General features: G+C 38.0%; 2 protein-coding genes across 6 annotated transcripts; both read left to right on the forward strand.

The window, feature by feature from the left end:
* Nucleotides 1–613: 613 nt before the first annotated feature.
* On the forward strand, nucleotides 614–5,418 carry CYSC1 (cysteine synthase C1). Of its 2 annotated transcripts, XM_059600519.2 has the most exons (10): nucleotides 618–948; nucleotides 3,058–3,167; nucleotides 3,254–3,311; nucleotides 3,419–3,682; nucleotides 3,830–3,967; nucleotides 4,051–4,102; nucleotides 4,220–4,299; nucleotides 4,425–4,484; nucleotides 4,569–4,649; nucleotides 5,106–5,418. In XM_059600519.2, exons 1-10 carry the CDS (start codon nucleotides 775–777, stop codon nucleotides 5,202–5,204), a joined length of 1,116 nt encoding a protein of 371 aa, XP_059456502.1. In that variant the 5' UTR covers nucleotides 618–774; the 3' UTR covers nucleotides 5,205–5,418. The 2 variants fall into 2 exon arrangements, with proteins under 2 accessions (XP_088373254.1, XP_059456502.1); XM_088517128.1 differs by having other exon boundaries at nucleotides 614–948; nucleotides 4,425–4,649.
* A 2,335-nt stretch (nucleotides 5,419–7,753) lies between these two features.
* On the forward strand, nucleotides 7,754–21,785 carry BRM (transcription regulatory protein SNF2). 4 transcript variants are annotated; one of them, XM_059601846.2, is made up of 15 exons: nucleotides 7,761–8,333; nucleotides 9,957–11,297; nucleotides 11,439–12,770; nucleotides 12,969–13,081; nucleotides 13,328–13,415; nucleotides 13,505–13,591; nucleotides 13,840–13,932; nucleotides 14,011–14,094; nucleotides 14,177–14,380; nucleotides 15,504–15,746; nucleotides 15,820–17,394; nucleotides 17,486–18,031; nucleotides 18,482–18,518; nucleotides 18,600–18,733; nucleotides 20,851–21,785. In XM_059601846.2, the coding sequence occupies exons 1-15, from the start codon at nucleotides 8,157–8,159 to the stop codon at nucleotides 21,478–21,480; spliced, it is 6,684 nt and encodes a 2,227-aa protein (XP_059457829.2). In that variant the 5' UTR covers nucleotides 7,761–8,156; the 3' UTR covers nucleotides 21,481–21,785. The 4 variants fall into 4 exon arrangements, with proteins under 4 accessions (XP_059457831.2, XP_059457829.2, XP_059457828.2 ...); XM_059601848.2 differs by having other exon boundaries at nucleotides 7,754–8,333; nucleotides 18,482–18,733; nucleotides 20,915–21,120; XM_059601845.2 differs by having other exon boundaries at nucleotides 7,763–8,333; nucleotides 18,482–18,733.
* The last annotated feature ends 581 nt before the right edge of the window (nucleotides 21,786–22,366 follow it).

Genomic DNA, 22,366 nt, shown 5'->3' on the forward strand with positions numbered 1-22,366 from the left:
AATGCATCAGGCAATAGGTCACACGTGTTATACATTTATATAAAAAGCAGTCACCAATGGGACGTTCTCTTCTAACAGAGGTTAGAAAGCATAAAAAAAAAAAACTGATACAATGGAGATGTGCCGATGCGGTTGAAAACTCATTTTTACAGTCTTCAATAAAAATTTGACACATAAAATAAAAATACAAAATACAATGGAAATAAAAACACCGTATCTTTATTCAAATCAATTTCATAAACTTTTTCATTAATTATATCCCAACGCCCATCACTCACTACCAAACTCCCGACACCGGAGCCTCAAAAACCAACTAAAATAGTGGATCTGATGATTTTATAAATAAGTATTTTGTCCGTAAGGTATTTTGCCAAGACATGAGAAATTATTTAATGTGAATGTTTGTATTATTTTTTAGTTTTTCAGTTTAAAATGTGCTTCTCGCAAAACAACCGGTATATATGTATTGATGAGATGGTGGGACCATATGGAGCAGGTCCACTTAGACCATGTCATCATTTGGTGAATGAATCTCACCGATTACCATGTTTAGCTTATGGTGAATGACAATCAGGATTCGTGCACTTATCGAGATTCATGCCCACACGGGTCACGAACCAACAAATCTCCCTTGAAAAATGTTATAAAATGGAGTCCCGTGCCACCAACCTTTTATCCCACAGACCCATTTTTTCCTAGACTGGTGGCTCTTGACTCTTTGACTCTTGTTGTAACTGCTCTGCGTCGTTTGTGCAAAACCTCTGTGCATCATCAATGGCTGCTGCTGCTTTGAGGAGCTCCTTCAAGAAAAGATTATGCAATCCTCCTATCATCAACAGGATGCTCTCCACCCAACCCCTCGCTGATTCTGGTATCACTCTTGCTCAAAGAATCAGGGATCTCCCTAAACATCTTCCTGGAACCAACATCAAAACTGAAGTTTCTCAAGTAATCTCTCTCTCTCTCTCTCGACTTTTTTAGGTTAATTTTCCTCATTAATTTCTTCTTTTCAATGAGATTTTCCTCTTTCATTTATTTTCAGTTCCTCAACAAATTTACTCTACGTTTTCACTAAAAATTTACCTTTCTCTATTTTACTTTCTTATTCTCACTATTCCGTTTAAATAAAATTTTTATTATTTCTTTGAGAGGAAAGAGAATATTATAAATTGGCGGGGGGCTGCTTCACAATCCCACCGACCGTAAGAAAAATTTTAAGTTGGAATTGTCAGGAGCTTGGGAACTCCCGGAGTGTTTGCGAACTTCGCTGTGTGGTGAAGGAGAAGAAACCTGAGATAATTTTCTTAATGGAACCAAGATGAATAATAAGAAGTTGGAGCCACTCCGTCTTAAGCTAGGTTTCAAGAATGTAGCATTTACGGTAAACTAATTTGTGTAGCATTTATGCCGGATAAAACAAAATACCTTCAAAGTTGAAGCTAACTCCGGTCCACGTCTTTACTACCGCTCACTTTCTGCCGGAAGAGGATCGTTTCCATTTCAAATATTTATTTAGTGTAAAATAAAGAATATTATTGTCTTAATATTAAAGTTAAATGATAAGATTTACAATATTATCCATATTTTTACACTAAATGGATACTCTTCATTTCATTTGATGAAATTGATAGTATCCAATTCCCTTTCTGCCACGATTAGGCGTTGAAATTGGCTCTTTTCTGCCTCTTGTGCATTTTTACTTTTTATTGAATTTAGGAAAAAATAAAAAATCAGTTCAAGTGATTGCATTAAAAAGTAATTGATTTTTTCCTTTTTATTAGTAAAATCACAAGAATACCATATTAACAACAATAACAACATGATACAGGTTGGAAGACAAAATTTTGCTATAAATTGGTTTGTTACTTATTCTTACAAACTTTTTTAATAAAGTGACGTATTTCTTTTAATGTGTGAGAAGCACATTTTATATTTCCAATAGTCGTAAGGGCTGACAAAACAGGTACCTGTCACGACCTGTTTACGACCCATTTATCCTATACATGTTTTTTTTATAATAAGGTTCATCTAGGCGTCATAAAGAATAGTTACATGCATAAAATAAATAGGTACCTGTTTATTTGCTAGGTACCTGTTTCGGGGCCAAATTGGCCGGATAATTGGATGGCATAAAGTTCTAATTTTTTTGTTTTTTTTTTTACAACAACATAAAGTTCTAAGTTGATACAACCGCATGGATTAATTTTGTTTTTTTTTTGCCATCTCTCTCATCTTCCTTTTCGTTAAACAAGAAAATGTTGTGACAAACAAACAAATGTTTCATGGAATCACGAAGACTCAACAAAAAACACACACACAGATGCAGCCAAGATTTGCGTACTTTAAAAACAATACATAAATTCTCTGGTATTTATTTTTGTCTTAATCTAACAGATAAGCATAAGGTCCATAGAATATATTGTTGACAGGAAAAAAACAGAAGGAAAAAAAAAAGGGAGATTTTGTATTTGATAATCGAAATCCCGAAAGCTAAAAGAATATTGTGGAGGGGAAGGATGAGCCCCCTCGTATTTGCGAAAGGCTAGAGTCATTGGAATCAAGTGGGTTCCACATCTAAAGGTTCCTTCACCAATATGAACAAAAGATGCTGGTCCAGCGATGAGAAAAACAACAGACACTAGCAACGGCTGATATTTTTCATGATAATCAATTTCTTAATTTGTTTATAACTATTTGAAAATGACTTTTAGAGGGTATTTTTTTTGTTTTTGAAAAAGTGTTTTGATGTGACAGATTTTCTTTTTTTTTTTAGAGTTTTTTGTTTTGAAAAAGAAAGAGAGATAGGAAGCCTCTAGTTCTTCACATATCCATTGATGTATTTCTAGTTGATATCAACATATTCAAGTGATCTCTTATATATAAACATGTTATCTTTCTAGGTTAGTTAAAAGATTATGTTGTTGGGGCAAATAATTAAAAGTACTGTTAATGAAGGATTTGTCATGGTTTTAATCCTGATTCCTGACCGTTGTGTTGTGCTTGTGTCCACTAATAGAATGAAATCTTTCTTATTGATCATCTTTTTAACAACTTCAGCTCATTGGGAGAACTCCTCTTGTATATCTCAACAAAGTCACTGAAGGCTGTGGAGCTTATATTGCTGCCAAGCAAGAAATGATGCAACCCACTGCTAGCATCAAAGACAGGTTTCTTGTTTCCTCCTCGTTATCATAGATTTAAGGTACATGTTCAAGATGGGATTGTATTATAATTTGTTCGTTTCTGTTACCAGACCAGCATATGCCATGATAATGGATGCAGAAAAGAAAAACTTAATTACTCCTGGGAAGGTCAGCTGAATATTTGACTTGTTAATCTGTTTCTTTTTGCACGTTTGTCTTAAACTCCTGTACTAGAGCTTCAGATTTGTCTAATTTCGGTATAATGCTTTGTTTAGACAACACTGATAGAGCCCACATCAGGAAATATGGGGATCAGTATGGCATTTATGGCAGCCATGAAAGGATACAAAATGGTCCTAACCATGCCCTCTTACACAAGTTTGGAGAGGAGGGTGACAATGAGAGCATTTGGAGCTGATTTGATTGTCACCGATCCCACCAAGGGGATGGGAGGAACAGTTAAGAAGGCATATGACCTTTTGGAATCTACACCAAATGGTTTCATGCTCCAACAATTTTCAAATCCTGCCAACACTCAGGTATCTAATCCCACCGCTTTTTTATCGCGCAACTGAAAAATTATTTGTTGGCTCCATGTAGGCATAACATTTGCTTCTGCTGCTCAATTATCTTAAATTTTGTATTGTTCATAATCATCTTGCTTAATTGACTCTAAATGGAAACAGGTGCATTTTGAAACTACGGGTCCTGAGATATGGGAGGATACAAATGGACAAGTTGACATTTTTATAATGGGAATAGGTAGTGGAGGCACTGTCTCTGGGGTCGGGCAGTACCTTAAATCCCAAAATCCTAATGTTAAGGTAGTAATTTCTTGCTTTTCTAACATTAACCCTTATAATACTGTCTCATTTCCTTGTTGATGTTGTTGTTTCTTTTATGTTAGATATATGGAGTGGAGCCTACTGAAAGTAATGTTTTGAATGGTGGTAAACCAGGTAAAATTTGTGCTAATTTGCTTCTTATCTGTCTCTCTGCGAAGAATAAAGTAGGAAAATTTGTCCTGGTTAGAGAAGTTGCACTCTGTAATAATGTCAATTGAAACTTTGAGACAGGTCCTCATCAAATTACTGGCAATGGGGTTGGATTCAAACCAGATATCTTGGACATGGATGTTATGGAAAGAGTTCTTGAGGTAATTGTCTTGTCGTTGATGCTGTTTTTAATGACAAACAATTTCAAAAGGAGTAAAAAAAAGGCTATCAGAGAAGAATGTAGTATGGTTGCTAATTGTTTGGTTTCACCTAACTTACTTGATAGGTTAGTAGTGAAGATGCAGTACTTATGGCAAGGCAATTAGCACTGAAGGAGGGACTTATGGTAATTACTCGAATAACTCTCTGGTGTATATCAATCTTGATGCTTTTACATATCTTTATAACTTGGACCATCTGGTTAATGCAGGTGGGAATATCATCTGGAGCCAATACAATTGCAGCACTCAGACTCGCTAGAATGCCAGAGAACAAAGGCAAACTCATTGTGGTAATTGAAGCATATTTTCAAATTCTGTTTGGAAGAATCAAGTCATGCATACCACTGACAAAACCGTTCACTTCTCTGGAAACTCTTTTCAAAATTGATTATTCAAACGGATTTTCAGATGTGACCTCCACCACTAACACATGTTTTAAAACAAACTAGAAAACTCTTCTCAAAACTTAAAAACACTTCTTAACAAATATAAAATGAAAAATAAACTAAAACAAAAAGTAAAAAAAAAAAAAAAGGGGGGCGGTGCTGTGTGGTGGCCACCATTGCCACCATGTGGCGGCCGTCGCCAAGGTTGTCAGAGCACCACCACGATGGCGGCACCACACGCATTATTTTTCAAAATTCAAAACACTTCTCAAAATGTTAGGAAATGAACCATATGTTCTTTGTGCAAACAATTTGACTAGAGTATTATTGCTCAGAAATAGTTGTTTGTTTGAATTTCAGACTGTGCATCCAAGTTTCGGGGAGCGATACTTGTCATCTGTCCTGTTTGAAGAGCTGAGGAAAGAGGCTGAAAATATGCAACCAGTTTCAGTTGACTAAAGCTTGAGAAGGGCATGCTCGACAATGCAACAGCTCTGTTGTGGAATGACATGCAGCAACATCTTCTTTTTTCTTTTTCTATTTTCTTCTTTTTGAGTACCTCACTACCTCTTTACCTCGGCAACTTGCTTTTCAAGCACATACTTTTGTTGCATCAAAATATATTAGCGGAGTTGATATATAAAATTCATGTCCAAAGTATTGCTTGAAATAATATGCTTGTTCATCCGAAAAGAGACAATGGCTGATGTACCAATTTCCCTTTTCTCATAACCTGCATAATCAATCTATAACATGATCTTGAACACTCAACTGTTATGAAAGTGATAAATTTAATGTCTGAAACAATGCTTATTGGTCTTAAAATAGAGTACTAATGGTCGATGTACCAAATTCCCTTTTCTTGTAACCTCATATTCTATTATGTTAGGTTATGCAAGCAAATTCGGTGTCAAAAGTGATTTCATTGTAAGTCTAGGTTTAGTAATTAAGTTGGTTCTTAGATTTAGTTAAAATTGAAGATTGGAACCTGTTGTTCGCAACTTGATTGGAAGGCATTTGAATAATATCTCAAGGCGCGGTAAGAATCGAGTTTCATAATGCTCCGATCGTAGTAATACTCGCAAGAAATTCGAATGAAGAACTTGCAAGGCATCAAAAAGTCAAAAATCTCAAGAGGCTCGATCACACCAGGTTCAAGCAAGGCTGAATTACTATGTGGTATCTGAGAACCCTGTTTGAAAGCACTTTTGAAGATTGTTTGAAGAGAAGTGTTTAACAAAGACCCACATAGACGTCCGATCGCAATCGCATTCAAAGGAAGTTCGAATGCGATGGTCATCAAGCTAGATCCAAGATACATGATCGCAACAATGTTTGAACATTATATGTGATAAGCCATGAAATCCTAGCACACGTTTGAATGAGACTTATTCTTGTTCAACCGTTGCTCCCAGGCAATATTTTTCTTTAACTAACTCACACATTAAACCTCAATTTTCTCAAAACCTATTTAAGGATCATAAGATACGATTTTCCAGAAGACCATGAGGCCATTCTTTTTTGCACCTGGAGAAAAACTTTTTATTCCTATGCCTTAGTTTTCAAACTTCTCATTGATTTCCACACAAAATTAAACCTTTAGCTACCGAAGTTATGGCTTACAGAAAAAGCTTTATAGAAGAAAGGCCAAAGTTCGAGAGCTACTAAGATAGAAAACATACAAGTTGCTTATTAGGTCCAAGTCGGGTTTTTACTACAAAGCTTTTGTAAATAAAAAATGATTGTAAGGTGTTTTTTTCTTTCTTAGTATATAAGTTTCCTGGGGTTGATTGCCTTAGAGTGATTTTACTTTTGAAAAGTTGTTGAAAAGGTTTTCATTTTGTTACTAAAATTCTTGTGTTTACTTTAGTTTATGCTTTGCCTGATTTTGGTGAAATTTTGTATGGTGTCAAGATTTTAATTGGTTGTGATTATTGGGAAAATACCTATTCACCCCTCTCTAAATGTTATTTGAGTTAGGATTGAGTCTGATTCAAGAATTAACAAGATCAAGCAAATGAGTAGAACAAGATGTTAGCTGATGTGGGAATTTATTATTAATAATTCTACTTAGTCTAAAACTTTAAGTAGATGAGAAAATATCCACTTATATTATATCACTAGACAATTGAAAAAGTCACAAAATGAGACATTGGTGTAACATTTTAAAAACAATAACCAAACCTATGAAATTGAGCTTAATTGTGTTATATCATCAATTTATTTGAGTGATTAGGGATGACCCAGTAAAGGGTCATTTAATTGTGAAAAATCCTAATGTTCATCCAAATTCAAATACATTCAAACTCTTTTCACTTTTTCCTTTTCTTCTAGACAAATGAAGGAGTATTTGAAAAGTTAAAGGCAAAATTCTAATTAGTGTATTGAGTATGGTTTCTATCATTTTTAAGTCCAAACATGACACATGGTTTAATTTACTACATTAGATGTATCATACCATGAACAATTTCGAGTTGAATGATAAAAAAAGCTAAAAAAATATCAATAAATAAGGATAAAGTTTTCCTCTAATGTTTTTTAAAACTGATATTTACCTTCTGTAATTTTAATACGATTAACCGATCATATGCATTTTAAAATTGTCTGTGAAAATCATGTACTCTGAAGACAAATTTCATTCAACTCAATTTGGAATTTTTTTTTTTTTATCCATAAATAAATAAAACTAAAATCAATAAATGAGATAGAAGTCAATATATATATATATATATATATATATATATATATATATTTGGCTCATCTTATTTTATAAACTAACTATTAGATTTGTGGACATATATGGATCCCGCATAAGTCAATGATGCGCATGACTTTCAAAGCTGAGTGGCTATTTCGTAATTATCTTAGCTTCAAGGGTGAAGTCCAAACACTACCCTTTACCGTAAATCCCTAACTGTACCGTACCGGACAGGACCTACTCTCACACATACAGTAGCGTAAAGCCATAAAGTTCTGCATTACCAACCTTAGAAAAAAAAAAATAACCCCTCCACCCAAAAAGACAAAAAGAAAACTAAAAACTAAAAAAAAAAAAAGCCCATTAGGGTTTGACTGAAAAATTTTCGCGGATCGCGTGCAAAACCCAGAGAGTCAGAATCAGCGATTCCGTGAAGTTCGCGGTCCTTTCCGTCTCGGAGATCCGTCTTCCAATGCCTCCGAAAATCCCGCTTTTGGAGTGAGAAAAATGATGTAACCTAGAGAGAGAGATAGGGGGGGACAGAGGTCGTTTTTGAACGTTGGGATCGGAGGGCTTAAATGGGTTTTTGTTGAAATTTGGAGGGATTTGGGGTTTTGGGGGTTTTTTTTAGTTTTTAATTTTTTTTCTTAAAAGGTTCTCGTTTTGGTGGATTTGGGGGTTGTGGGTGCGTGTGAATTTGGGTTAAATTTTGCATGCAATCCGTTGGAGGAGGTGGAGGAGGGCCCAGCCGGGTGGGGCCGGGCGGGCGGGCGGCATCGACGTCTTCAGCTGCGTCGCCGTCCTCGTCTTCTTCGGCCGTGTCGACGCCGCACTTGGGGTTCGATTCGATGCAGCAGCAGCAGCAGCAGCAGCAGATAGGGTCTAGGCAGGTGAGAGTTTTTGGGTGCAATTGTATTGTTTTGTGAGAATTTGGTTGAATTGGGATATGGGTTTTGGAAATGGGATTGTACTTGCAAGCGGGTAGGGATGGATTTTTGTAAAAAAATAGTTGAATTGGGATGTGGGCTTTGAAGTTGGGAGTGTCCTTGCAAATAAGTAGGAGATGATCTTGTGGAACATTGGTGGATTTGGGATTGGGAGCTTTTTGGCAAATGGGTTGGAGTGAATTGTGTCATTAATGGGGTTGATTAGTGCATTATGTATGTGGGTTTTGGAAGTATTTTTGCAAATTAATAAACTTTGTATAGTGCACTTGGGTTATTGGTTAGTGCTTAGTTGAATTTTTGGTAATCAAGTCTTATGTATTCAAGGAGACAAAGTAGGCATGTCTTAATTTGGAAGAAAATGGGAACTTATGGTTGCTTTGAACTTGAGCTACTTTACTGTAGCTGGCATCAACTTCAACCAGCTCAATCTCAGGAGCCTGAGTTTTAACTAGATGGGGTCTGCTCTCAAATTCGGCTTTTGACATTTGGCATCCATTGTCTACGACCATATGGGTTGTTAAATATTGGGGATCATGTCGGTTTTGTATGTATTTTTGGTTGTTAAATTTACTGTTTATCTTTTATGAATTTTGCTATGATCATGGTAGCTGCGGTGAAGCAGGACCTACCCCTATTCTATTAGTCAAGCCTGGAGTCAGATTTTTTATTTTTATTTTAGATTTGGAATGTTGAAAGTGGTGGAGGTGAAATTAGGTTTATCCCTTGTTTGGGTTGGTGCGATGGCTCACTGTCATATGGCATGCGAGAATTGGGATTTGGGTTCATCTATTCAAGTCTAGAGATGTTGATTAACTGCAGAGAAGATAGTGTCATGAGTTCAATGCCACAGCTTTCTAATAATGCTATTAAGAAATAAGATCAACTCGATGTAATACTCTGCACCACTGTACTTTCTCTACGATGATCTTAACTTGTCCTTCTGGTTTACTTGTGGTGTTTATAATAGAAGCATCCACAGTCTCATGATTCTAGTCCTCAGTTTCCTTTTGTTCACCTTTAATTTCCTAGAATATTTTCCTTGTGTACAGATTTTCTTTCTTTTACTTTATTAGTTGACCTCTGATGTATGTCTCACTTTGTGTGTGCTAAAGCACCAGTGGACTACAGTACTTCATAATTACAGTTACTGCTTAAGTTTTTATGATTATGTAAATGTAGTCATTGGTGGAAATGATTTTTTTCCCTTTTTCTTTTTATGGTTTGTGACAGTTATTTGTATAGCTCTCTGACGTATTGAATGCATGTTGCATAACTTCCATAATCTTATATCTGCTTGTAACATTATGTACCCATATTGGTGCATTTCTCTGAATCTTTTCTTTCTTGATTGTATTGAGTCATGATTAACTTCTGGCATTTTAAATTTGTGTTAAGTCGCTGATATTTTCATCCTCCATATACTGTCGTATTGATTTGGAATAAAAATTATGCAAATGAAAAATAGGAATAATTTCCCGTTTATTTAATTCAACCTCAAGTCATTAATATTGAAGAGTTTCGTATAATATGATAAACATATTTGACTGTCATTTATTGTGAATGCAGTCACTACAACAACAGTTACATAGAAAACCTGAGGGCAACGAAGCCCTTCTAGCATATCAAGCCAGTCTCCAAGGAGTTATGGGAGGGAACAACTTCGCTTCATCTCCTGGCTCTATGCAACTGCCTCAACAGTCGAGGAAATTCATGGAATTGGCTCAACAACATGGTTCCTCCCATGAGGGTCCGCATAGGAGTCAAGCCGTCGAGCAACAAGTGCTAAATCCAGTCCATCAAGCTTATTATCAATATGCTTTCCAGGCTGCTCAACAAAAGCCAGCTTTGGCCATGCAATCACAGCAGCATGCTAAAATGGGAATGCTGGGCCCTCCACCACCTGGGAAGGATCAGGACATGCGAATGGGAAACTTGAAAATGCAGGATCTCGTTGCCCTGCAAGTTCCTAGTCAGGGTCAAGCATCATCATCAAGAAACTCTTCTGAACATTTTGGTCGTGGTGAAAAGCAGATGGATCAAAGTCAGCAACCAGCCCCTGAGCAGAGGAGTGAGCTAAAACCTTCAACCCAGCCAACAGGCATTGGACAACTAATACCTGGAAATATGGTGAGGCCTTTGCAAGTACCACAAGCTCAGCAGAGTATTCAAAACATGGCAAACAACCAGCTCGCAATGTCTGCCCAGTTGCAGGCAATGCATTCTTGGGCACTTGAGCGCAATATTGATCTCTCGCTACCTGCAAATGCCAACTTGATGGCGCAGCTCATTCCAATGATGCAATCTAGGATGGTTCCACAACAAAAAGCAAATGAAAACAATATGGGTGCACAGTCGTCACCTGTTCCAGTGTCAAAGCAGCAGGTTGCTTCCCCACCAGTTGTGAGTGAGAGTTCTCCCCATGCTAATTCATCAAGTGATATATCTGGGCAGTCTGGCTCTGCAAAAGCAAGGCAGACTGTTTCACCCAGCCCCTTTGGTTCAACTTCGAATGCCGGCATGGGTAACCACTCTAACAACATCCCATCACAGCAATTTGCTACTCATGGCAGAGAGAATCAGGTGCCTTCTAGACAGCCTTCTGTGATTGGTAATGGAATGCCTCCAATGCATCCCCCACAGTCATCTGCCAACATGAGTCAGGGTGTGGATCATTCTTTGAATGCAAAACATTCGATAAGTAGCCCAGAAACTCTGCAGATGCAGTACCTCAGGCAGTCTAATCGATCTTCTTTACAAGCTGCAATTCCTAGTAATGATGTGGGGTCTGGCAGCAACATCTCTTCACAAGGTGGATCGGCTATTCAGACAACTCAACAGCACTTTGGATTTACCAAACAGCAATTGCATGTTCTTAAAGCACAAATACTAGCATTTAGGCGGCTGAAGGTATGCACATCTCTCTCTCTCTCTCTCTCTCTCTTTGCTTGTGCAAATGTGTCTTTTGCTTCTTCTTTTTCCCTGAATACCCTTTGATCTACATTACATTTGCTGAGTGGATAGTGTTACTTATTCCCTGTTTCTGGACAGAAAGGAGACCCTGGCCTCCCTCAAGAACTTCTTCGGGCTATTGCTCCACCGCCCCTTGAGTTGCAGCTGCAGCAGCAATTTCCTTCTGCAGGAGGAAATAATCAGGATAAATCTGCTGGGAATATTGTGGCCGAGCATTCAAGGCATATGGAGTCTAATGAGAAGGATTCACATGCTGTGGCATCAATTAATGGACATAGTTTGTCAAAAGAAGAAGCTCTAGGGGGGGATGAGAAACCAACTGTCACCACAGCTCGTATTCAAGGTGTGCCGGCTGTAATAAAGGAACCTGCACCAGTGGTGCCTGCTGGAAAAGACGATCAGCAATCCGCTGTATTTTCTGTTAAGTCAGACCAGGATTCTGAACGTGGTATTAATAGGACTCCTGTTAGAAGTGACTTTTCAGCGGATAGGGGAAAGACTATTGCACCACAGGGAGCTGTATCTGATGCAGTGCAAGTTAAGAAACCTGCACAAGCAAGCACTGCCCCCCAGCCAAAAGACGTTGGCTCTGCTAGAAAGTATCATGGACCCCTATTTGATTTCCCTTTTTTCACTAGGAAACATGACTCCTTTGGGTCGACAATGATGGTTAATAACAATAATAATCTAACATTGGCATATGATGTTAAAGATCTTCTTTTTGAGGAAGGTATGGAAGTGCTTACTAAGAAAAGGTCTGAAAATTTAAGAAAGATTGGTGGTTTACTGGCGGTAAACTTAGAGAGGAAAAGGATTAGGCCAGATCTTGTCTTGAGGTTGCAAATTGAAGAGAAAAAGCTTCGACTTTTAGACCTACAGGCACGATTAAGGGATGAAATTGATCAACAGCAACAGGAGATAATGGCAATGCCTGACAGGCCATATAGGAAGTTTGTTCGGCTGTGTGAGCGTCAGCGTATGGAGCTTACCAGACAAGTACTGGCCTCTCAGAAAGCTATGAGAGAGAAGCAACTGAAATCTATATTTCAGTGGCGTAAGAAGCTTCTTGAGGCTCACTGGGCCATCCGTGATGCACGGACTGCCCGCAACAGGGGAGTTGCGAAATATCATGAGAGAATGTTGAGGGAGTTCTCGAAAAGAAAGGATGATGATAGGAATAAGAGAATGGAAGCATTGAAGAACAATGATGTTGAGAGGTATAGGGAGATGTTGCTGGAGCAGCAAACAAGCATCCCAGGTGAAGCTGCTGAGAGATATGCTGTTCTCTCTTCATTCTTGAGTCAGACAGAAGAATATCTACATAAACTGGGAAGTAAAATAACAGCCGCCAAAAATCAACAGGAAGTGGATGAGGCAGCGAATGCTGCTGCAGCCGCTGCACGATTGCAGGTATGCTTTGTTCCTCTCTTTTCCTTCCCCTCTCTCTCGAAGCATTATTTTTATTGGTCTATATTTGGTTCTTCTGTTTCACACCTTTAAGAATCCCTCTCACTTGTTTGTAAACTAATGATATTTCCTTTTCAACTCATAGGCTTTGTATGTTGGGTGATTTTCTAACTCTTTTACTTATCTTTTTGCCAACAAAAGGGTCTCTCAGAAGAAGAAGTTAGGGCAGCAGCAGCTTGTGCTGGGGAGGAAGTAATGATAAGAAATCGGTTTATGGAAATGAATGCACCTAAGGATAGTTCATCTGTTAGCAAGTAAGTTAATTTATCTGTTTAATGGTATGCTTCATGTTTTAAAGTGCTGATGGGGTGGTTGGCTTCATTAGATAAAGTTCTGGTGCTATCTGTAGATCTAGAATGTGACTATGCAGTGGTTTTGTTTCGTATTTCTTAGTTTGACAAAGGCTAACTTTATTATATTGTTAATTTGTTATTTACAATTGTCTTTCTTGATTTTGTACAAAGCTCCCTTAATTAATTGTTCCTCATGATTGTCACCAGATATTATACTCTCGCCCATGCTGTGAATGAAAGGGTTGCAAGGCAACCCTCAATGTTACGGGCCGGAACCTTGAGAGACTATCAACTTGTAGGTTGCTATGTTTAAGGTTTTTTTTTGGTACTCTGTTCTAATGTGGCAAGTTAGTTTTTTAAGCTATTCTGTGTACTATTCTGCAGGTTGGATTGCAATGGATGCTTTCTTTGTATAACAATAAATTAAATGGAATCTTGGCAGATGAGATGGGTCTTGGGAAGACTGTACAGGTGACTTTTTCTTGAGTTTAATGCCTGGCTCTTACTCCCCTGATATAAAAAGAGCATTAATCATGTTTCTAGTTCGAGCAACTGACCAGGTCCATACATTAGGGTCCATTATTTCATATATGCGAGGTTTATTTGGGGGCCTTATTTCTTTTGAGCTTGTTAGTGTACCTGAAAATCTATAAAAATAGCATTCTATTTGATTTATTCATACCCTTCTGCTCTTTTTAATCTTATTCTTCTCTGTCTAGGTAATGGCATTGATTGCTTACCTGATGGAGTTCAAAGGGAACTATGGCCCACATCTTATAATAGTTCCAAATGCTGTTTTGGTAAATTGGAAGGTAGCTATTTTATTCCATGTTAATGAGTCTCACCTTTTCCATTAGTATCTAAATTGGCTAACTGAGTTCATCTTGCAGAGCGAGTTCCATACTTGGCTTCCATCTGCGTCGTGCATTTTTTATGTGGGTGGGAAGGATCAACGATCAAAATTATTCTCTCAAGTAAGAAGCAAGAATTTACTTATTTACTTGATCTTAAGTTTCTCATAAAATAATTTTTTTTTTGTTACTTATTCTTTTATAGGAGGTTTGTGCTCTGAAATTTAATGTCCTCGTGACGACTTATGAGTTTATCATGTTTGATCGTTCAAAACTTTCAAAAATTGATTGGAAGTATATCATAATTGATGAAGCACAACGAATGAAAGATAGGGAATCAGTTTTAGCACGCGATCTTGATAGATATCGCTGCCAGAGGCGCCTGCTTCTCACTGGTACACCATTGCAGGTCTGTTACAACAGCTCTTTAATTCATGATGACAGATATCGTTTGATATATATATATCTTTGCGTATGTCTTACCAAAAAAAATAAAATTGTAGTCTATATGCATATGTCTCTATGACCTTGACTAACCCTAACTAAGTTTTCGGGTTTGTAGCCTAGGTTGGGTTGTGCTTTTCATGGTAACAATATTAATACACTGTTCTTATGATATTGTTCTATCTACTAACATGCATGTACATACATGTACAACTACTCATTTGTGTGACAACTCGCTATTGGCTAACTGATTTGCCTTGCACAGCCGAAGCTGAAGCCTTAATCAATGGTGTCCCAAGTGTGGTTAAACTGAATCCTGGTTCTTGGGCAGTGATGAAGTGCTTTCATATAATCAAATTTAGTTTAGTTTATGCCATTATTGTTTAGCTTTTCCTTTTTGAAACTTTTAAGCGTGGAGGAAGAAATTTCAATATACTATTATTTTTTTATAAGTAGAAATGTCAATATACGATTAAAAAACTGCATAACAAAGAAATCTGATCCTGGGAAATGTTGTGGTTAAACTTGGCTTACTCCCCCATCATCATGTTTTAAGCCAAACCTCATATTCAATAGTGAGTTTCAGAGAAGTGAGCCTGAGCCAGATCATGATGATTTGTGCTTCACTAAGTTGCTTCAAACTTGCACATCTGTGTTTTCCTTTCGTGCCTTGTTTGAACCTGTTGCAATGGACTACATGGCCTCTTCCGTCACTCTTTGGCTACTTTTTATTACATCACTGCTAATATGGTCCAATCAACCTTTCTATATGATTAATGAAGCATAATTTCTATTTTTAACATTTCTGATCAGCATCTTGGTAAAGTTTGTTGCTGATGCTCTAACGAAAGGAACATGTTCCTTTTCCATGTATGTAAGTTGAGATTCTAGTCAGAAATGGAAGGAATGCTCACATATGCGTGAATGAAGAATAAACTTCAAATCTATTCCTTATATATTTTACGCTTGTCGCTATAAAACATTTAGCTTTTAAAGAAAAACACAAATAATTCAATGATCTGCTTGATTATTTATTTTTACTTAAGTCACTGAGTTTAGTTGAACATGGACTTATCTTTCTTTTGCAGAATGATTTGAAGGAACTCTGGTCACTTTTAAATCTACTTCTTCCGGAAGTGTTTGATAATAGGAAAGCATTTCATGATTGGTTCTCAAAACCTTTTCAAAAGGAAGGTCCTACACAGAACCCAGAGGACGACTGGCTTGAGACTGAAAAAAAGGTCATCATCATCCACCGACTTCATCAAATTCTAGAGCCATTTATGCTCAGGCGTCGTGTTGAGGATGTGGAAGGCTCACTTCCACCTAAGGTATGATTGTGGTTGTCCTAGATGGTCATATCCTCTCTTTTGGCTGGTATCTAACAACAATGCTAAATTGCAGGTTTCCATAGTTTTAAGATGTAGGATGTCATCTATTCAGGGTGCCGTTTATGATTGGATCAAATCCACCGGTACTCTTCGAGTTGATCCTGAAGATGAAAAGCTCAGGGCTCAAAAGAATCCAATTTACCAGGCTAAGGTGTATAGAACTTTAAATAACAGATGTATGGAACTTCGGAAAACCTGCAATCATCCTTTGCTCAATTACCCATATTTCAATGACTTCTCGAAGGATTTTCTCGTAAGATCTTGTGGGAAATTGTGGATCCTGGATAGAATTCTTATTAAGCTTCAGAGAACTGGGCATCGAGTACTGCTCTTTAGTACCATGACGAAACTTCTTGATATATTGGAGGAATACTTGCAATGGCGGCGACTCATCTACAGACGAATCGATGGAACAACCAGTTTAGAAGATCGTGAATCGGCCATTGTCGAGTTCAACAGCCCGAATTCGGACTGCTTCATTTTCTTGCTTAGTATTCGTGCAGCTGGTCGGGGTCTTAATCTTCAGTCTGCTGACACAGTTGTTATATATGATCCTGATCCAAACCCTAAAAATGAGGAGCAGGCAGTTGCAAGAGCCCACCGAATTGGACAGAAAAGAGAAGTCAAAGTCATTTATATGGAAGCAGTGGTTGATAAAATCTCTAGCCATCAGAAAGAAGATGAACTAAGAAGTGGAGGTACGGTTGATATGGAGGATGACCTTGCGGGTAAAGATCGCTATATGGGATCTATTGAGAGCCTGATAAGGAATAACATTCAGCAATATAAAATTGATATGGCTGATGAGGTTATTAATGCTGGGCGTTTTGACCAGAGAACAACACATGAAGAGAGACGCTTGACTTTAGAGACATTGTTGCATGACGAGGAGAGGTATCAAGAAACTCTCCATGATGTTCCCTCGCTGCAGGAGGTCAATCGCATGATTGCTAGGAGTAAGGAGGAAGTTGAATTGTTTGATCAAATGGATGAGGAGCTGGATTGGACTGAGGAGATGACGAGGTATGACCAGGTACCTAAGTGGCTTCGAGCGAGTACTAGAGAAGTAAATACCACTATTGCTACTCTTTCGAAAAGACCATCAAAGAACGCTTTGTTGGCTAGTAATATTGTCAAGGAATCTAGTGAAATAGGTTCTGATTCATCTCCAAAAACCGAAAGGAAAAGGGGAAGGCCCAAAGGAAAAAAGCATCCTAATTACAAGGAATTAGATGATGAAATTGGGGAATACTCTGAAGCAAGTTCTGATGAGAGAAATGGATACTCTATACATGAAGAAGAGGGAGATATTGGAGAGTTTGAAGAGGATGAATTCAGTGGCGCTGTTGGAGCACTGCCAATCAATAAAGACCAATCAGAAGAGGAAGGTCCAGTTTGTGATGGTGGCTATGAGTACCCCCGGGCTTCAGAAATCACCAGAAATAATATACTAGAAGAAGCAGGTTCCTCAGGATCATCCTCAAACAGTCGGAGATTGACACAAGTGGTATCTCCTTCTGTTTCTTCCCAGAAATTTGGTTCCCTATCTGCATTAGATGCTAGGCCAGGTTCTCTATCAAAAAGGCTGGTATGTGTTTTTTCTTTCTAAAATGATGCTTTATTGTTGGGGTGATTGATTTTTGCTATCTGCTCATTTTGTTCTTTTATGTTTTTGCCAGCCAGATGAACTGGAGGAGGGGGAAATTGCAGTATCTGGAGATTCTCACATGGATCACCAACAATCTGGAAGTTGGATTCATGATCGTGACGAAGGTGAAGACGAGCAGGTTTTGCAACCCAAAATAAAACGAAAACGTAGTCTCCGGGTTCGTCCCCGTCATACCATGGAAAGGCCAGAGGAGAAGCCTGGCAATGAAAGTCAATCTTTGCAACGTGGAGATTCATCTTTGTCACCGTTCCCAGTGGACAATAAGTATCATGCTCAGTTAAGGACTGACCCTGAAACAAAAGCACGTGGAGAGTCCAATATTTTTAAGCATGATCAAAATGATTCATCCTCAAAAAGTCGGCGGAATTTGCCATCGAGGAAAGTAGCTAATATGTCAAAATTGCATGCTTCGCCAAAATCTAGCAGATTGAATTGCACGTCTTCTCCTGCAGAAGATGTTGCTGAACCAATGAGAGAAGGTTGGGATGGTAAAATTATGAATTCAACTGGGACATCAGCTTTTGGCGCTAAGATGCCTGACAACATCCAGAGAAGGGTATGGCTGTTGAATTGACAATGCATCTAAATGTTCTAGATTTTAATGTGATAAATGATGTCTATTAGTACTTGATTTTCCTCTGCGTTTACTTCTGAGTAAGGTGTCTGCTTATGGTATACACAAGGGCTGGAAATTGGAAATCACATTTGGTTGTTTGGAATTCAGCATACATTACGATTCTTATACTATTAATTTGTCTCTTGGCTTTAGTTCTGTTTCTTTCTATCTTCGGTGAAGCTTAACCTCTTGTATCTACATTGAGGTTTCCTTCCTATTGTACTTTGCCTCCCCCAAGACGATATGATGCAAGCTGGAAATCTGTGCATACAATAATTTCCCTTTTATAATGCTCTGTGTTGAATTTTACTCTCTTTATTTTCTCCTTTCCATGTCTAAGTCTGATGATGCAATTAAGTGTTGAACTCACCAAATTTTTTTCTATTGCAGTGCAAAAGTGTAATTAGCAAACTCCAGAGGAAAATAGGTAAGGAAGGTCCTCAAATTATACCTCTGCTTACAGATTTGTGGAAGAGGATTGAAAACTCTGGGTACATGGGTGGATCAGGAAATAATATTTTGGATTTACGAAAGATCGATCAGCGTATCGACAGATTAGAGTATAGTGGAGTGATGGAGCTTGTGTTGGATGTGCAGTTCATGTTGAAAAGTGCAATGCATTTTTATGGGTTCTCACATGAGGTATGATTGCTCATCTACAACATTGCCCCTAGAGCACTGCATTAATATATCCTCTTAATATAGTCATCCTCTTACTGAAAGCAACTATATAGAAGCATGTTCAACAGTTCTAAGTTTGTTTGTTTTTTAGCCTCTCTTACAATCTATAACTTGCATACATTTTATTTAGTTTACATAAATATCCAGCATACACATTGAGGAAAACAACACAGAATAAGACGAACTTCTTCAAATCATGTCTGAAAAGATTGCTGGCACCAGCACCCAAAAATTAACCCCCAGAACATACCCAGATGCCAAAGTGTAGCAAAAACAATGACACCACTGCCAACCGTGTCATTCTCATTTTATTTAGTTTGCATCCTAAATGGCTCCCAAGAAGGAACATTTTTGCTGAAAAATCTTCCCGCGACTCTTGCATCCAAATCTTAATGGCTTCCTCTGATTTAAGGCACCTGGGCGTCTTGTATTGGTTAACAGAAGACCCTTGAGACAAAAATCTATTAGTGCATCAAATGTCCCATGCTTCACCACACTTATCTCTAAGGGTCCAATTGAATTGTCCTTTTTCCTGCATCTCCTAGAGACAGAATCCAGTGAATCTTCCACTATGGAGTAGCATTGTGGCATGATCAAGCTCTGGTATGTTATGTCAGACAAAATATTGAGCGATATACGTGAATGAATACTTTGCTTCTTATTTTAGTTGCAAGAACCCTGCATTATGCGTGAGGGCTTTATCAAGTCCAAACATAATTATATTCCAAAATAAAAGAACATATTTAAGAAAATAGATAGGTGCTAATTGATGCATTTCCCACAATTTTAAAACTATCCGTCAAATCAATGTGTGAAAGAGTGAAGAGGGTGAGCCCAACAGCTTGATGAAAAAACAAAAGGAAATGAGAACTAAATGAGTGCGACCACTTGGAACCCTTCATCCAAAGTATCAAGGAGTTTGACATAAATTATAAGATTAAAGCTGCTAACAGTTCAACCTAATAATGGTGACTAACCTTCATCGACTGTGCACAGTAGTAGTGGAAGACCACCAGAATAGCAAACGTCAATTGTGATATCCAGTAATGGTCTATTCTACCAAGGATATAAAGCTTTGTTACCTTTCCAAAAGCCAGCGTACATCATATTTTTCCCCAGTCATTTTCTTGGTTTCCCAACTTGCTCGTTGGATCTTGAACAAGTGTCTAGAGTGATTACTTTTGCTTTTTCATTATCTTGCTCTGATTTGTCATGCAAACATACTTGAAACGTTTGTGTGTGTGTGTGTGCATTTTTGTGTATGTGTTGAGAACAAATATAGGATGTGGGTGTGTTAGAAAACTGACAGAAGCTCGCACTTTACTTGTGTCCTCATGTTTTTTGAGATTTTGAGTTTAATACTTGGTGTTTGACTCTGCACTGCTCTGGATTAAAAGTGACAATATTTAATAGCAATAAACCACTACTTTAAGTCTAGTTGCCACAAGTCATGTATACAGTAGATGTACTTTTCTTCCCTGAATCATGATCAGGATTTATTAGCAGGTCATAGGAAAGTTTAATATGTGATTGGACTGTTGACTATCTGGATGCCAACATACCCGAAATTTCATTTTGTGTGCTGTTTACATACCCAGAGATTTGAGGAAACAAAAATAATTTTGGAGTCTTGTGCAAGATCCTTTTCGTTTTATCTTGATTCTTTCCTTTTTGGGCTAAAAACGCAAATTTTAAGATCCAAGTTCTGGATTCCAGATTCTCATTTTTATTTTGAGCTCTACTTTTGCAACCAATCAGTGCATCAAAGAAATTAATCATCTACATATATGTTAATTTACCACTCAAAAGTTATTTAGGAAGGTTTGAACCACTACTTCCTTGAAGTTGCTCCCAAACCCTCATCAGCATTTTTCCTACTTTTGTGATGCCTATGTTTTAGAAACACTCCTGCTTCTGGAATTCCAAAAACTTTCATGTGCATTTCTTTGAGTAATGTTTCAATATTTTAGAACCAGGGGCATCCTAATCTTTCAATTTCATGAACTAACTAGTAATCTCTTTGCTAAAAAAGAAAAAGAAAAAAGATTTCTTACTCACTGTCTAATTACAATGCCCAGGTGAGATCTGAAGCAAGGAAAGTGCATGATCTCTTTTTTGATATCTTGAAAAATGGATTTCCAGACACAGATTTTCGAGAAGCCAGAAATGCACTATCTTTTTCTGGCCCATTTTCTACCACTGCTTCTCCATCCCCAAGACAGGCAGCCATTGGCTCAAGTAAGAGACAAAAGTTGGTAAATGAGGTGGAATCTGATCCAGGCCCTCCACAAAAGCCACCTCAACGTGGACTCATTTCCAGTGGGGAAGATGCAAGAATCAGGGGCCATATACCCCAGAAGGAATCAAGGATCGGCAATAGCCGGGAGCAAAGTCAGCAGGAAGATTCACCTCTTCCTACTCATCCAGGGGAGCTGGTGATCTGCAAGAAGAAGAGAAAAGACAGGGAGAAGTCAGTGGTGAAGCCTAGGACTGGATCAGCTGGCCCTGCTTCACCCCTTAGCATCGGTCGTAGTATGAGAAGTCCAGGTCCAGGTTCAATACCCAAGGACGCCAGACAGACTCAGCAAAGTGGATGGGCCAACCAGCCTGCTCAACCGGCGAACGGGGATGGTGGGTCTGTTGGTTGGGCAAATCCTGTAAAGCGGTTGAGGACAGATTCTGGGAAAAGGAGGCCAAGCCATCTATGACTGAAGGGTATATGATGTGATGGAAAAGTTTCTTTCTATTTACTTCAGGCGCAGTGTTCATTAGAGAGGCCCTTTGTTGCCTATTCTTGTGCAATTGGCCATACTTGTTAATAATAGTGTAGGTCTTTGCTCCTCCATTGTATCTTACAGGCCTTACCATGGTTCAGAATCAAATAGTTTTTTTGTATCTGCCCCTTGCAGGTATTACCTTTGCCCCTAAGCTGAAACCTTTGTAAAGTATAGATTTGCTTCATATTAATTTCCAGGCTTATCATACGTCTTTCAATTTTCTCACTTTGCTTCCATTTACAACTCCAATCATTGGAAGAGATAGGTGAATCTGCTGAGTTCAGTTATCATTTTGTAGGTGATTTTCTGGCTTTTGCAGAGTGGAAATCAGTTGTATTGGCTCTGACCTCAGCTTTGTTTGTATTGATAGCTAAATCATCTTGAGAATTATTTTCCTAACCGTAGATATACCTGATATCATAGTTTTAGGTTTGACAAGATGTCAGATTTTCCTGGAAACATTTCCCCACTAATTTTTTTTTTCCTAATTTATTTCCCCACCAACTAATTCAACATAACCAAGCAATCCGTTGGTGTCACCCAAAACAGCCATCTACTACTACCTCGCAAAAGTCAAAACATGCTTAGAATTTATATTGACTTGGTAATTAAGGGTCCTCTTCCCAATAAGAGGTGTTACTTGCGATATTTCTTAAGTCATTGGTTCACATGTCAACATCCCCACCCATACTGGCGATTTGATAAAAGTAAATTTTTCGCTTAGAGGCATTTAAGCTGTCATTCTGCTTGGCGTTCCATACTTTTCCTTGTGCTAGAGACTTGCTCCCCTTTTCTTTTTATTATGATTATTGGTTTT

Source organism: Corylus avellana, chromosome 6 (assembly GCF_965113065.1).
Source record: "Corylus avellana chromosome 6, dhCorAvel1.hap1.2, whole genome shotgun sequence".
NCBI classification, from domain to species: domain Eukaryota; kingdom Viridiplantae; phylum Streptophyta; class Magnoliopsida; order Fagales; family Betulaceae; genus Corylus; species Corylus avellana.